The 16,596-nt window shown below is 35.8% G+C and overlaps 1 protein-coding gene across 1 annotated transcript in view; it reads left to right on the forward strand.

The window, feature by feature from the left end:
- The window catches only part of USH2A (usherin), a 383,410-nt gene that overhangs the window by 187,924 nt on the left and 178,890 nt on the right, over positions 1 to 16,596 (forward strand). The window contains exons 32-35 of the mRNA XM_082050056.1: positions 3,620 to 3,779; positions 4,267 to 4,438; positions 9,551 to 9,698; positions 16,219 to 16,370. Of these exons, the coding sequence (XP_081906182.1) occupies positions 3,620 to 3,779; positions 4,267 to 4,438; positions 9,551 to 9,698; positions 16,219 to 16,370 (632 nt within the window). The remainder of the gene's footprint in view (positions 1 to 3,619; positions 3,780 to 4,266; positions 4,439 to 9,550; positions 9,699 to 16,218; positions 16,371 to 16,596) is intronic.

The following is a 16,596-nucleotide window of genomic DNA, read 5'->3' on the forward strand; positions in this document are numbered from 1 at the left end:
TGAGTTAGAAAAAAATTTAGCTTGTTTGTATTGCCTCTAAGGTCAAAGAGACGAAAAGGCAGGTTGACTCCTCTCCCTGCCCATCCCCTCCCTCCACCTCGCCTGCTTCTTTGGGGAAAATATGTAATGGTGTTAAAACAAATATGCGGAGTTTTATTTTAGTTTTCTTCTTTTGTTCTGTTTTTGATAGGAAAAATGGAGAATTATTCTTCTGTCTACCTGCTACCCTAATAGAATGATTTGAGGGAAATCTTACCCCCGAGAAAGTATCTTTTTGCTCTGCCCTTTTGAGTCCAGAAATAAGTACAAGACAAAAGACTGAATTCAGATTTTTCTCAGTAAACCTCTATAATTTTTAAGTTTAGCTTTATTTTGGTAATAAATAAGTGATTTAAGAGATTAGATACTGGAAAATTGCAATAAGAAGCATTTGATATTATTTTAAAGTAACACAGGGGACTGGAACACACAGGAATATAACATGATCAAGCAAATGTGTAAGAGAAAAGTCTCAGATTTTGCTGTGAATTAAAAAGAAAATAATTGTCTGCTTATTGGGTTCATTTTGTAAATTGAGATCAATGAAATTCTTCCAGCAACAGCATGAAATCAATTGTAAAATAACATATAATTCATGCCCTATATTGTAAATTATAGTTTGGTTGACATTAATCACTGAGTTTTCCATGCACTGGGGTGCATTTTCTTGTAACACATTTCTGTATAATGCTTGTGGATCCATTTCTAATGTGTTTCAGAGTGATCTGTTTTTCATGTCCACAATTGCCTACATTTGATCTTATGCAAATCATGCAATCAAGCAAATGGAAAACAAGGCATTGTTGCTAGAGGACCTTGACAAAGAGTGGCTTTGTAGTTTTAAGAACCTCCTCCCTCCTCATTCAGATTCATGTTTGTATCTGTAGTTGTTTGAATCCATTGATCCATTATGACACACTTTGAACTTTAAATAGGAAAATATCTGCCAAATCAGATTGTGACAAATGATTGCATCAATTAAGATGTAACACAATTTTTAGTGTTCAGTTTGTCTATTTCTGGTTCTAATCTTTTAGAAATACAGCCTACACCATATTTGTGGGCTAATCCAAACCTTGATGAAGTCTATGGAGAGATTTTCATTGACTGCAAAGCTCATGCTTTGAGTAACATTCCTAAGTCTCAAAGTTCTATATGTTCTTCTCCTGCTCCCACTAATGTGATTTTTCTTTGTAACCTTTATCCCATCAAAATCTTTCATATTCCATTGAATATTTGGCATTTACTAGTCAAAATACATTGGCACTATTAAATCAAGATGAGGAATAAAGATTTACTCTGATCCTGGTGCCAATTTGCTTTTTTTCATGTTTTATCTTTCTACTTTTTTTTTTTTTTTTAGTCTCTCCTTTCCTCCTCTCCCCTCTCAGTATGCTTATCAGTTCATCCTAAAGGATCTTGCTGCTCATATGTCCTGTGTTTCCATTCCTTGTTTTTCCTTTTCTTTTAAACTTTGCATGTTTCCCAGCCTTGCCATTTTGCTTTTTTCATTCCAGACACTGAGACACACACAGTTACTTGAAGTCATGTGTGTTTTTCAGGGAGCAAAATAAAACATGTTTCCATCTTCCATTATCCTAATCCTCGACAAAATTCCTCCATGTTCAAATTAACCAGGTATTTCCAGAAGCTCCTATGCATGCAAGTAGTTTCATCAGCTACAGTGTGCATCAAATTGGGGTTTCAGTCCAAGCTACCTTTTTTAAAAAAGTGGTTCCTTTATGAGCAGTTTTCCTTAAAGGAGAGAAAAATACCACTCTGCAACCCCCATCCCAAATCCATGTACAAGGAAAACAGTAATCCACCCTAAAGAAATGGAAAAAGAGAAATCCACTCTTTCATTTCTCCCTACTGTTGTTTTATATTTACTCTGCTAAGTGAAGCCCTACAATACAGTTTCAACTTAGAGAGAACACGCATTCACTGTTGACAAGGATATGAAATAAATAGGTGCCATGGACTGCTTTCAGCTCTTCGTTTTAGGATTGCTAAAAGTAAAACCCTTCTGGTCACTTGTTTGCCCACCCAGAACACAGAGTATCTGATACTTGTCTCACAGACTTCCATCTCCATCTGTACTTTTTGTGGCTCCTCTGATGGCAGCTGCAAGGAGCAAAGGCTCCGGGGAGGTGTACACTAATGAGGGCAATGCAGGCGGTGCAGTATGTGGATTTTACCTTCTCTGCTTGCTGAGCCAGCTTGAGCACCTGCTCTGGAGTGTGCTTTCCCCCTCTCACCCACATAAGCACTGCTTAACCCTGGTAGAATCAGCCCCATTATGTTGATTAAACATGTCACTGTGTTACAGGCATTCACTTGATGATTTTTTTTTCTCTTTTTTTTTTTTTGTTACAGCCTTTTTATTTTTTTTTTAACTCGCACTTTGCCGTGTGCTCCATAGAACAATACCTCTGAGTGATACTGTGTTTTCAATAAAAATGCACGAGTTCACTCTTTCCTCACACAGAGTGGAGTAAATCAGTCCATTGCAGAGGACTAGACACATTATATGTGGGGAAACTAATGAGAAAGAAGTTGGGTCTACAACATTTCTGCTTCAGTGATGACTTTGTCATCCAGTTGCAATTTTTGAATTTGTGCTCTCAAATAATTTTGTTCAAAATAATAGTACAAAACACATACTGAAAATATGTATCTATAACGTATGCATTTTATTTGTATACCTTATACTGTTGCCAAAACCTCAATTGTAAATTCCTTCTTAAAGGATTTGCTCATTAAAATCTGTCATTTGTATTTTAATAAAAATTAAAAAGATGAGAAAATTATGTCTGCATTAATTTCCTACTATATTTTTCTACACAAAAAAATCCTTTATAAATGTAGGGAAGAATATATGAAGCTAAAGATCTTTTAGAATATTTTTTCAGCAAAGATGCTACATTTTATTCAGCATTTTCTGCAGTAATTGAAACTCAAGATAGCTTCATAACAAATAACCATTTAACAGGTCTTTTTGCTATAGCGTTGGACAGGTTGTTGGCATCCATGCAGCCGAAGACAAACAGTCAAAGAGAGAACAAACCAGTATGAGTGGTTGCAACAATAAGCTTCCTTTGTGTTCATGCTTACAGTGAAATCTGCATATAGTGAATCATTGTGTATATTGATTTTTGACATTCATGTATCATACAGCACCTTTAAAAAAAATAATGATCTGTGTTAATGAACCTGTACTTGTTTTTTCATTACCTCGATTTAATTTAATTGTCTTAAAGGTGTTCATTTGCCACTGTAGTAAATTGATATAGTATGTAGCAGTGAAGAGGCCAACACCTTTGTTTTGTTTGAGTGGTGTGTGTTTTACTGTAAATGTACTGTACATTGGGGTCATCTCAACCAAAACAAGCCCTATAGACCTATTAGTAGTCAAAATTTGCAGTTATTTGCTATTAAGTAGCCAGCACCTATCCATTCCTCTGAGACAAATGTGAAACCTTTAAGAGATACAGGTCCTTCTTCATCACCCTTTGGAAGGTATAGAAAAACAAGCTAAAATTAATACACAAAGTAAATTTATATTCCTTTTTTGTCCTAGATTTAGCAGTTTTTACGCCACACCAGTTTCAGCTCACTGCGTGCACGCTCGCTGGCTGTACAAACAGTTCCCAGGTCACCTTGTTTACAGCACAGCTGCCACCATCTCACGTAGATGCCCCAGTCCTGACGGTTTTGGATTCTAGAACTATATATGTACAGTAAGTAAGGATTTCTTCTTTCCTGACAACACAATAGTGCATCAGTTTATTCACGAATTCCAGTGAGTTCAATCAGGGGAAGGGTTTGTGACATAAAATTAAATTTATTATGATTAAATGCATAGAAGTGATTAGTTTAGTGGTTCTGTGAACCTTCTGATTATCACTTGCCAACTTAATTTCCATTTTGTCTTTACGCAATCAGTATAACCTACATATGGGCATAGCCTCTGCAAACTTCAGTGCAGGAAATGTTCTGGTGATATGCCCATTTTGTAGCCCCTGCTTTGTGTGTTACTGTAATCATTTATCAGTTGAGTACACATACTGCATTAGAGGTATACCTTAGATTTATTTTTATGGTTGTGCAACGATGTTTTCAAATTCTTAAAATAAACCCCATGAAGTCCCCTAAACAGAGCCTTACATTTTTTCAGTATGGTCTGGATCTTTGCTTGTCTTCATCATATTTTGCTTTTATTTGCAGATGGAAAGAACCAGTAGAAGTAAATGGAATCCTAGAACGCTACATAATTTATATTGCCAACAATGAGCAGAATTTTACAAAGTGGAATGTAATCTATAACAACACAGAACATTTTCTGGATTTTACTATTCAGCAGCTTTTCCCGGGTACTGAATACCTCATAAAACTAGCTGTAAGTTTTAAAGATGTGTGGTAGAGGTGTGAAATGGTGAAAATGATTCTGATTTTCTTAGTATCTTAAATACTTAAGGGTTCATGTGCCCACTTTGTTTAACCTCTTCTTTCTGAAACTAAGGTGGATGAGCCATTTTGAACAACAGTAGGTGTTTTGTTTTAAAACAGGTCCTCAAAAATATGTATGTAATTTAAATACAGATTTTCTTCAGGATAAATTGGATACCTAATAGAGAATTGACCAGAAATATGTGAAAGACTTAAAAAAAAGTCTCCTGCCTCCAACTTATGAGAAATGTTGAATGTATTTGAAAATGTTAGCCTTTCATATTTTCTACCATGATAATTTGCTCTTTCTTCATAAAATGTAGAAGGAAGTAGCAGAGAGAAAAACAGTTCAGTGCAAACTAGCAGTTTGTTTATTCAAAACATTTTGAAAGACCTTTGTGTTTTCATTGCATCTCTTTATCGTTGGTTTTATTTTCTGATGAAGTAGAACAGCTTTAGCTCACTAACAAACCTGAAAATATGTTCATAAAAGCATGGGATCATCTCTTGTTTTAAGCACTCTGTTCATTTTGTAACAATACCTATATAAGGATATTTGCTTTGATAAATGCCATAGAAAAATATTCTGCTCTTGATTATGAATAAATTTACATTTATGTAGACTGGATATGCATTCATTTTTTCTTAACATGCTCTTGAATGTTCTAAATATTATACCACAAAAAATAAACTACCTTCAGGTAATGAAAAGGATCTGACTTGAACGTGAAAAAGCAAGGATATTCAGTCTAATTAAAGCTTAGATTCATGTTGAAATTAATTCATTTGTGCCTAGATATTTCAGCAAGGTAAATTGTATAGCATATAAAATAGCACCATGTCCAAAACTAAGGCAGTACTTCAACAAACATTTCATACCTTTAAAAGCAAGTGGGACTGTCCAAGGAATTTGTGCTGTTCTTCACTGTGCCACAGCTCTTCTCTGCCCTTACCCAGCTCCTGTGCATGGGGCACAAGGAGGGAGGATCAGGGGAGAATTAAAAGGTAGGATCTGGAGTCTGGAGAGTAACTGGGACGGTTGGGTTTTTTGGCGCTGCCTTGGCATATGGTTAAAACAAAGTGTTGTGTGGACTTTGTTTTTACTTCATCAATATGTACAGCTTTGCTAGAAGTTACTGAATACATTTTTAGAAAACTTTATATTATTTATATTTGATTTCTCTCTTTTTTCTTTTCCTTTTTTTTTTTAAGAAAAAAAAAATTGCCTTTCATCAGATGTAACCAGAAAATAAGAAAATATAATTTCTTCTGGTGATGGAGATAATCTGATTTACCTGGATAAAATGCAGAAGTCTGTGATAGGAAGGTTAGAAGATGTAAATGTCCTTGCAACTTTGAAAATAACAAGCCTAGAAGTATATGAAATGCCCCATATCTTTGAGGTGCGATAGCTTTCTTTAAACACTTGGCCCAGTTGTATTTAGAACTTGTCAGACTAGTTTGAGAAGAATGTAATATTAGAGATTTTCGACTTATAGAGCTTAAACATGTCCAAATGTTGTACCTAATGAAAAACAAACAAACAGGAAAGCACACTGAAATAAAACACACACTGCTGGATAAAAAAAGAATGTTTCTCATATAATTTAATCTGAATTTCAATAAAACAATAAAATAGTTTAAACACTAGAAACTTAAATAAATGCTTCCTCTTTTTTTTTTTTTTTGTTTTGTTTTGTTAGAATGAAATATTGCTATTAGCTAGAACCTTTTTCTTTTCCTTGTTTTACAGTTTTACAGGTTCTAATAATTTTCTTTTGTATCCAGGCAAAAACTGGTTTTGGTTTATGCGGGAAACTGGAAGTTGAGTTATTGAAAGCTGCAGCTTTGAACACAGGAATCAGGATCCTCTTGAACAGAACTTCCAGCACCTCACAGGCTGCTGGTTTTACCTTTCATATGAGAAGTTAATATAAGTACATTAGAGATACTTAACAAAATGTTTACATTTGTTCGCTGTTACCAATTTTCACAATTGATTACTGGCATTTAATATACAGCAATTGTGTTTGTAAAAAAGTGCAACAGCTTTTATGAGCAAATTTAATGCTTCTTTCCAAAAGTCAGCTGAGAATTCTTAAGGACACATCTCCATGGATTAGTGCAAAGGAACTTGCTTTTTCTCTATTTGTGCTCTAAGCTGGGTGGGTGTGAGCCAGGCCAACCTGACAGCACATGGGAAGCTGAAAGGCTGTATGGAGTCGTTGGGGTGGACACCCATTTCCATGTCCTGGTGGACAGCAGGATGACCGTGAGCCAGCACTGTGCCTTTGTGGCCAGGAAGGCCAATGGCATCCTGGAGTGTATTAGAAGTGGGGTCATTAGTACATCGAGAGAGGTTCTCCTTCCCCTCTACTCAGCCCTGGTGAGACCACATCTGGAATATTGTGTCCAGTTCTGGGCCCCTCAGTTCAAGGAGGACAGGGAACTGCTGGAGAGAGTCCAGCGTAGGGCAACAAAGATGATTAAGGGAGTGGAGCATCTCCCTTATGAGGAAAGGCTGAGGGAGCTGGGGCTCTTTAGTTTGCAGAAGAGGAGACTGAGGGGTGACCTTATTAATGTTTATAAATATGTAAAGGGTGAATGTCAAGAGAATGGAGCCAGGCTCTTCTCGGTGACAACCAATGGTAGGACAAGGGGTAATGGGTACAAACTGGAACACAAAAGGTTCCACTTAAATTTGAGAAGAAACTTCTTCTCAGTGAGGGTGACAGAGCACTGGAACAGGCTGCCCAGGGCGGTTGTGGAGTCTCCTACTCTGGAGGCATTCAAGACCTGCCTGGATGCCTTCCTGTGTAACCTTATCTAGGTGTTGCTGCTCCAGCAGGGGGATTGGACTAGATGATCTTTCGAGGTCCCTTCCAATCCCTAACATTCTGTGATTCTGTGTGTGATTCTGTGACTTCAGTGCTTTAGTGATTCCGCTGTTAAGCTAATATCTCCTCACAACTGTGTTGTGTGGGCAAACTAGCTCAGGTGCTAGCTGGAGGATCGCTGCGTGCTGCCTTGTTACGCGGTTTGTGTCTGTGCCTTGCCCTCCTAGATGTTTCAGTATTTTTGCAAGTTTTGCCACAAATATGTTTTTCAGTGAAGTTCAGAAATACACAATGGGACTCAATTTAAATGTAGGATTTCATGCCTTTGAGCATCACTGGATGTGATTGCCAGAGTCCCAGAAGTGCCCAGTCTGCTTGGATACACCGAGGTAAACCCCCACTATTGGAAATGCAGATGAGCTTTCTTTTACTGATTTTTGCATTAGAAGGATCACAAACTTCATACCCAACACATTTCAGAGGTACCAAAACTAAGCTTCATGAAATTCAATAAATAAATGAACAGGAAGGCTGCTGTTACCGAGCCCTTGGATGAGAAAGCTGTCCACTGCTGAGGAAGGCTTGGTGGAACTTGTTTAGCAAGGCAGTAAGGAATGCATGAGGAAGAGGTCTTCCAGAGCTGGTCTTTTTGGCTGCTTCATGAAGCCAGTAGAAGTGAAATAACCTAAGGAGTAGTCTGCTTTTGCTGGAAGGGTGATATTCTTAAATATTTTCCTTATCAAAACATGAACAGTTGTCTAAGAATCTGTCTACCTGTCTTTATTTTTTTTTTTTAATTTGGTAAATAAATGCCATTTTTGGATGTTCCCAAAACTGAGGTTGTATTCTTTCATCTTTATTTGATAGTCAAAACTGAACACAGGGACTAATTCATTAGTTGTGTTGGGAGTATAATTTCCAGTGAAATCAGTGAAATCAAAATAATCTAGGTGTATAAAATAGCCTCTCATTCACAAACAATTCTTATTTTTACCCATGGGTCTAGTATGCTTTTATTTTTTTTTTTTTTGGGGGGGGGTTGGTGGGTGAGCGGGTAGCAAATATGTTGACTGCTCTCTGATTTGAGACACACCAGGAAATGGAAAACTGAAGTTAATGCTTTCAAATGAAATTTGCTAGATTGAGATAAACATTTTTATTCCTGGAGATCTGGACAGTAACGTTACTTTTTCCTTGTGTCTGTTTGTCCACTTCAGAATATGGGCAACTCCTAAAAACACAGGTGATCCCATAAATTCTAATTAAGAATATGTCTGAGTCTGAATCTTTGCTGAATTCAGATTTTGATTCATTTTCTTACTAAACAATAAAATTAGATACAAACAATAAAATAAAGCAAAGAAATCTTTAAATCCAGTACAGAGTTTATATATTCTTGTACTTTTTTTCTAACTTCCCTAAGAACTCCAGTCTCTTGCCATTGACTTTAGTGCAAGTAGTTGGAAAACCAGCACACATAAGGACCGTAGCTGTGTAGACTTATGTTTGTGCATGTAAAATTTTAAAAGCCAGTTATGTGGGGCAATATCACATTGTATTGTTTCATAATCAAGCAAAATGTAAAAATCATGTAATCAATCTTTCCTTCTCTGGTAACTGAAATACAAATGATTTGACTTTGTTATCCATAAACATGGAGTAATAACTGTTACATATTTATTTATAATAGTGTTTTTTTCACTGTTTTATTTGCATCTGCATGCTACTCTGTGTGCTGTCATGAAGTGCAGTAGTGTCCGAATGGCATTTTTTTCTTAATGACTTCTCATTGAGATAATTTTTTAAGTGCGTTGCGGGTTGGTCAGTGTATTCTGCCTGGAACTTGTGAGAGCCTTTCAGTCAGCTCCAGGGGAGTTTTGCACTGTAAATGTTGTATGTGGCACTGTAGTTTTCTTTAAATGTGGCTGCAAAAGCAGTGGAAATCTAATTGTGATTATGACTCACAGTCAAAGCAAAATGCTGCAAGTCAAACATTAGTATAATGTTTTAGCTATGTTGTACCTAAAAACTAAATATTGTAAGTAGCACATCTTAATATTTAAGAGAAAAGTAAACAAATCTATGCTAAGAAACGTATCTTCTATGAAAAGCACAGACTTAGTAAGTTTAGATATGTAAAAATTATAAAACATTACAAAAAATCACTGCTAAAATTATTGGTATTACATTGAAATATATTTATTTGTTTTGATTCATATTTTAAGGCTTGCACTGGAGGTGGATGTTCAATAAGTGAAGCGAGCACAGCTATAACAGATGAAAGTACACCAGAAGGTGTTTCTGCTCCAAAAGCCCAGTCGTATTCATCTGACTCCTTTAACATCTCATGGACTAAGCCTGAGTATCCGAATGGTAAGTGAACTCTTTTAGCCTCAAGTTAAAAAGATGATTAGTAAAGGTAAATTAATATTCTAAATGGCAGCTTATATGTGGTGCTTAATTTTTAATGATCATTTTAGCACATAAAATACCTGAGATAGTATCATTGTGTGCAGCTAGGAGATTGTGGGGTTTAGCCTATTGTACGGTTTCAGTGGCTCAAAAGTGCTCCCTTTTGATAGCTCATGTGTACTGCATCTCATTGTTTAATGTTTTCCAGGACAACTGAGCTGAGGAATAGGCATTCTTGGACAGTATTAGTCTAGGATATTAATTTCACTCTCCAATAAAACATTCATTTCTTTTACTTTAATTGATACAAAATAATAATTAAATTTGTGGTTTACATAGTCACCTTGAAGTTCTACATTTTAATGGCTGTGGAAGTGAAATAATATACTTTCTTTTGCTTAGAAATGTTTTTCATTGTGAAATATCTATGTGTAAAAGTTTTGGACAAATTTTACATTTCTAATGGTATTACACAGTATCATATGGCCTTGGGATTCTCCTTGATTTTATTATTGTGCATGTAACAGTTTGAATCACAGCAGAGGAAGCTATGCAAAAATCACTGAATTTAAAGAAACAGAAATGTTTTTCTTCATTGGCTTGTCATATTGATCTATATGAATTATTTTTCACAGTGTTTCCCCTTTAATTTCATTTTTCCCCTGCAAGTTTTTGCTCGCTTTCAGTTGTGATAAAGCACATCTTACTTGTATAACCTCTCTACAAGGCACATTAAATGATTCCCCAAAAAGTAGTGATTGTAAAGTTACGTCTGTGCAATATTCTGTAAGGTCTTACATTACTTTTAGAATGAAATAAGAGTATGGTATCTCCTGTCAAACAGTCTGTTTGATAATTTATGGCTCTTTGTATGATAGTCATATTGGACGAAGTTGCATCCTAGCCCCTTAGAAACCCTCTAACCCTGTTTTCTAAAATCCTGTCAGCATATGTGGCAAAGGCTTAGGGGATGGCAAGGAGGAAGGAGAAGGGGGAAGATATACAGGATGCGAGGAGAGGAGGGGACACAAAGTCCACGTATGTGTCTTAGTGACTAAAGTCTGAATAATTTTCAATGAAATCAACATTTTTGTCATGGAATAGTTCATGTCAGGACCTGATGCTGTTATCCCTGCATTGTGGGAAAAAATCCAAATAGTTTAGAGAGTGGTTTAACTAATCAAATAAATATAAATATATACATACCTGTATTTATATATGTATATCAACAGCATAGGATAAAGACGTATAGTTTGATAAATACATTTCCTCACACTTCCTTTATTAGAAATAAAAGTTGGGAATATATGACTAAATTTAGACATTTTATCCTGTTGTTAATACAGTGTTTACTATGTACAGCTTGGATCTCTTTTAAAATATCATAAATATATAGTTTAATTATAATTTAAATATTTAAATACAATAAAGAGCTTGTTAGGAAAGCTGTGAACCTGAACTGGATGAGCAGCAGATATGTAATAAGAATCAGGGGAGCTTTATGAAAGAAATTATATTCCTTTATCCCTTATCCTCTCATCAATGGAAACTGGAGATTTCAACAGCCTCAATGACAACACTGTTCACCTCAATATTGGGGTTTTGAACAATGCGTTTACGTAATTACCAGTTTTGCCATAAATCTGCCTACTCTGTGATCCTGAATATACTCTCCCTAGGCCTCCTGTGTGTATTTCTCCCCTTTAAAAAATATCCCTGGTATTTTCACATTTTCCCTTGTGACTGTTATTTTTTTGGTGATATGAAGATACTATATGTGCTGCCGTTAGAGGGTTTCCTTAGGGTTGGAACTGATTCAGCCAAGTCAGCTGCTGCTGTCCTGCCTTGCAAGAAAAGGCTTCTTTCCACCTGCAAGCTCTTGCTGAGTGGTTCAGAGTGGAAGAATTGCTATCTCATAAGCATTTAGCAGTCAGAAAGGCACTAGGGGAGCAAAGACTTTGTTTTTCACCATTGCATGATCAGACTTGCCCAATGGTCAAGAAGGGTTATACAAATTTTCTGTTGTTTTTCTTCTTCCCCACATTTTTGGGGAGTTTCAGAAAGATGATATAACTAATAACACATTTTTCGATTCTCCTATTTATTTCTTTCCAATCTCCTATTTCCATCCCTTTCCTTATTTCATAAAAAGAATTAAAAAAAAAAAAAAATAAACTCTAAAACTTTTCACTGAACAACTGCTTAATCAGGAAAGCTTGCATTGTTCAGTGACTTTGTTTTGTTCATTCTCAGCATATCTTTTGGGCTGCCTAGTGGCCACATCATTTATAATCTCTCTCTGTGTCAGTATTTTAAAACTGTGTAGGAGGCTGAAAAATATCATAGTTGAGAAGACTGAAAGATGGGAAAGACCAGCAGAAGGAACTTTTTCTTAAATTTTCTTCAGCATTTTACTGGTGTATTCTTGTAGTCAGAAGTTCTAAAGTAGATTTTTTCTTCTTCTTCTTTCCAAAAAGATAGAAACCGTTTCCCACTTTTGACTTAATTGGTCCAAACTTCTCGAGTTTCAGTCTGCTAGGTGTAAGTAGTGCTTTTTGAAATTACTGAACTTGGCTTTGTTTCAAAAAACCTCAGAATTGCACACATTTGCATATTATAAATTGTCATCTGCTTAGTAGATCTCTGAGGCCATTCTTTATTTTTCTCCTCAATTTTTCTGGTACTATATGACAGAAGTTACTGTTTATTTCCGTGGGCTGAGGAAGCTTGTTAGCTGTTGGTGATGTTGAATGGGTGTGTAGGCTGACTGGGTTTTGGACAGCTTAGATTTTACTATGCTCTCTTGATATATATGGAGTCCAGCTGCTTGCCACCAATTAGAAAAGGTTAAGAGGGATTAACATGCTACCCTTGAGGCCAAAGGTGGCAAACAGGATTATAGGCTACTTGGGTTCTTCATAAAAATGGCGCAATGTAGGGGAGTCAAGCTTTGAGATAAGGGACCATCTTGACGTCAAAGGCTAATGTTATTCAGACATGGATATTGAATTCCTGAGCTCCATTTTTGGTTGATTCTAAGACAAATTTATATTATCATGTGAAAATTTTCCATTTCATAGAAAATGGGAAACAATACACCAATTCTTTGTTGAAAGTTGTGTCAGAAATGTCATTTATCTACCAAGTGTAGAAGAAAGACATTTGGAAGATGGTATGCTGAGTATATTTGTAATATGCACATTTTCTTTTATCTTATTTTCAAACCAGCAATGCAACTGTTGGTAAGATATGGCTCAGAGGTATGCCACTTTACAGCAGAACTCTCCTATATTTCTATCACATACATGTCACATACATAGGTAGTGGATATAAGCAATAGTGACCATTTAGATGAGGGCAAGATATGGAGATGCTTGTGAAATGACATGTGGCATCAGATATTCTGCTCTGAGCCTTCCTCATTCTAGTGGCCTCAGTAAAGGACCATATATTCTTCTGAACACATCCATTAGTCTTGCCATATAGTTTGAGATCTGCTCTTTTACAATCCACTCACATGAAAAAGTGACTTTGATTCTTTTCACGACTGAAAATTTTCCTCAGGTGACCACTTCTCAAACACTTCACTTGTGCATGGGTCATAGATAAGATCAAGTCTTGATCTGGACTGTATCTTCCAAGGCTTTGTGGAATTTGAATGGCCAATATTAGGTTTATAAAATTATTCAGTGAACTAATCCAGTACTTGTACCTGCAAATCCTTGGGCTTGTGAGACATGACTTGTATTTGTAGTCAGTGAAACTGGTGTAGGTAAAAGTATGTTTGCATAAGATTTGGCCTCTAGATTGCACCCTAAAATGCTTGTAGCACTTTAGTATCAAAACCTCTTTTCATCTTTATTGTCTGGAATATCATTAACAGATTATAGGGCCTTACCCAGGGTGGGGAGAGGAGGAAGAAAAAGGGAAGAGTGTGTAACTTTATTCAGTTTAAGCTTAATTTGCATTGTTTGTTTGTTTGTTTGTTTGTTTTCAAAAGTGCAGCATAGTTGTACTGTAGTCAATAGAAAATTTGTCATCAGCGAAAGCAAGATTTAATCTAGCTACCTAGACTTAATAAGTATAAAGAGACTGCATCTTTCCATGGTGATCATGTATTGCACCAAAGCCTTGTAAATTACAAAAATATGCTATACTCTTCAGTATTTCATGGATGGTAAACTTCGGGAATATATAGGAAGAACTGAGAAGTACATAAACTTTGGGCTGACTTTGAACTTTTTCTTAGTATGCTTTGGAAACATATACTGGTGAAATAGAGAGGCTAATTTATTTATCCCTGGCCAGAAAGAATTATTGCCCCATTTTGAGAAATGGCTTCACATCTCTAAGTCAGACTACTAGCCCTTTTGTTCTGAAATGTACTTTTTTCTTTCTTTTCATTCTGTAATTTTATCCATCAGAATCATATAAGGCAAAGACAGAAGTAGAATTAAGATAATCAATCAGCTTATTAGAGATGATTATTCTCTGACAGTACTGGGAGGACTAACGAAAGCTCACAGTGTTGACCAGCAAGCTGCTCCTCAAGAGTGTAGGTGCTGCACGATGATGTGGGTTTTAGGAACACTTTAAAATAATGGTCCAGTTAAATAATAGTGAATTAAAGCAGAGATCACATAAATGCTCTTATGACACCCACATTAATATCAAATTATCTCATTATGATTCATGCTGTTACCATAAATATCAAAGGACTTAATAATGCTTTGTCCATTACTTTAAAAGGTTAATGTTACTTGTATAGATACTTAAAGTACTTCAGTGGTTTTGTTTTGTTTTTCCTGTAAAACACATCCTTAATACCAGTGTTCACATTTTTCCTCTGAGATAAAGATAATATTTTTTAATATATATATAATTTGTTTATGTAATGTAGGGCAAATATAAACCATTAATCCTCTTGCTTTACAAGCAACTAGACATGGAACCCCAAGGGATTTTTGCTTTAAGAAGCCTGTCAAATGTGGTAGGATTGATAGTGTGAGATTTACCAGGACTTCCTCCCACACACACGTCTCTGCTGTCTGACTCGCCTTTAGCCTTCACTTTTCTAGAAGAGAAAAGAATTGAGGAGTCTGTGAATCACTTCACCATAAGCAGCGCTGCATTGCTTTAGTGTATAAATCTTTTGAAGTATAACTCTTCAAAGCTCAGCTGAAACAGTTGTGTATACACTTTCATTTACGAAGCACTTCTCCATTCAGTAGATGTGAAAATCTTTTCTCAATTTCAAACAGAATCTTCCTCAATATAGTTTCAAACAATTCAGTTTTAAGAGAAGAGGAATTGAGCTATAATTTTACAATATGAAGACGTTTTCTATAATGGGAAGATTAGAAGGCATCCTCTGAATTGAACTCACTTCTAATGAATCCTATAGCTTTGCATTTATTTGCCTTAAATAGCTCTTTTAAAAGAGAAAATTCAGAAGTGAGAAAGATGGAGGAATAGCCCTGAGAAAAGGGATTCCTTTGCAAGCTCAAATTCCAAAGGATAAGCAAATCTGTCAAATTCAGTCTTTAGTTCATTAAATTCAAAACACTGTATATATATTTTTTTTTTTCTGTACAGGAGTCATGTTATATTATAAGGCACCTTTGGAAGAACAGCGATTCAGGTTTCCTTATAAATGAGATGAACAATCATCAGCAATTTTTGTGTTAGTATTAGCCAATTGCACCAGTTGGACCATTTGCTCGTCTATCTAAAAATGTTGCTAACAGTTTGCAAATATGTTTTTTTTTTTCTTTAGATTGAATAGGTAAGAAATAGTTTACTTCAAGAATTTTTCTACAGCACACTAAGGAGGAAACATCAATTTATAAAGTTTTGTGGTTTTGTTTAGAAAAGTGGGTAAAACTGTTTCCAAAGACAAAACCCTCAAATGAAGTATCTACCTTGTTGGCAAAACTTGGAAAATCTGAGACAATTGTCAATGAGTATCAATAAGATTTTTCGTATGATAAAATTGTTAGTAATTGCTCAATTGTAGTTATAACACTGGCCTGAGTTGTCTTTCATTGTTTCAGTTATATTGTAGATCACATTTTGTTTTCTAAAGCTAAACCTGTTAAGATGTGAGATGGTTTTATGTGTCTTTCCTGTTCCTGTTTCCACAGTCAAATGCAGAGCAGGCTGTGAAAGAGAATTGCCTTAGTTTTCCTGATCACAAGGTCATCTTATCTGCTATTCAGAAACATGTTTGTTAGAGGGTAATCTTTGGAACAATGGGATAGTTTTCAAAAGATGCAATCCACTTGTGAGATTTTCAACAGTTAAAGATGGGAGAGTGTGTTTCTTCCAAGTGTTGCATACACAGTCCTGCTGAACACTTACCTGCTTAACCGAAAGCTGTTTGAAATACTGTTACTACCACCCTAATGTCTGTAGCATTATTTTTCTTCTAAACTCTGTAGCTCTTTAGATATTAAGTGAGTGCTATCACATTGTTTTATAGGTATTATTACTAGCTATGGATTGTACATGGATGGTGTTCTGATGCAAAATTCATCACAGCTAAGTTGTTATGCTTATGGACTTGCTCCTTGGAGTCTGCATTCCTTCAGAGTCCAGGCATGCACTGCCAAAGGTTGTGCTTTGGGTCCACTGGTGAGTACCTTAATTTGCATTCTGGGAGTGTAATAAATGTCAGATGGCAGTGAATATCAGAGTAAATGGTGATGATTCACTCTGGTCAGTACTAACCCATCTGGCAAAATGTGACATTTAAAAAAAAAATCCTTTTTAAGAGCTGCAAAAGATTTGATAGGTCATTGTTAGGCATGCTTCCAAAGTGGAACATAGGTACAGTGATGAAAGGCAAAATTTGAGGCTG

Source organism: Streptopelia decaocto, assembly GCF_964273445.1.
Source record: "Streptopelia decaocto genome assembly, chromosome: 3".
NCBI lineage: Eukaryota > Metazoa > Chordata > Aves > Columbiformes > Columbidae > Streptopelia > Streptopelia decaocto.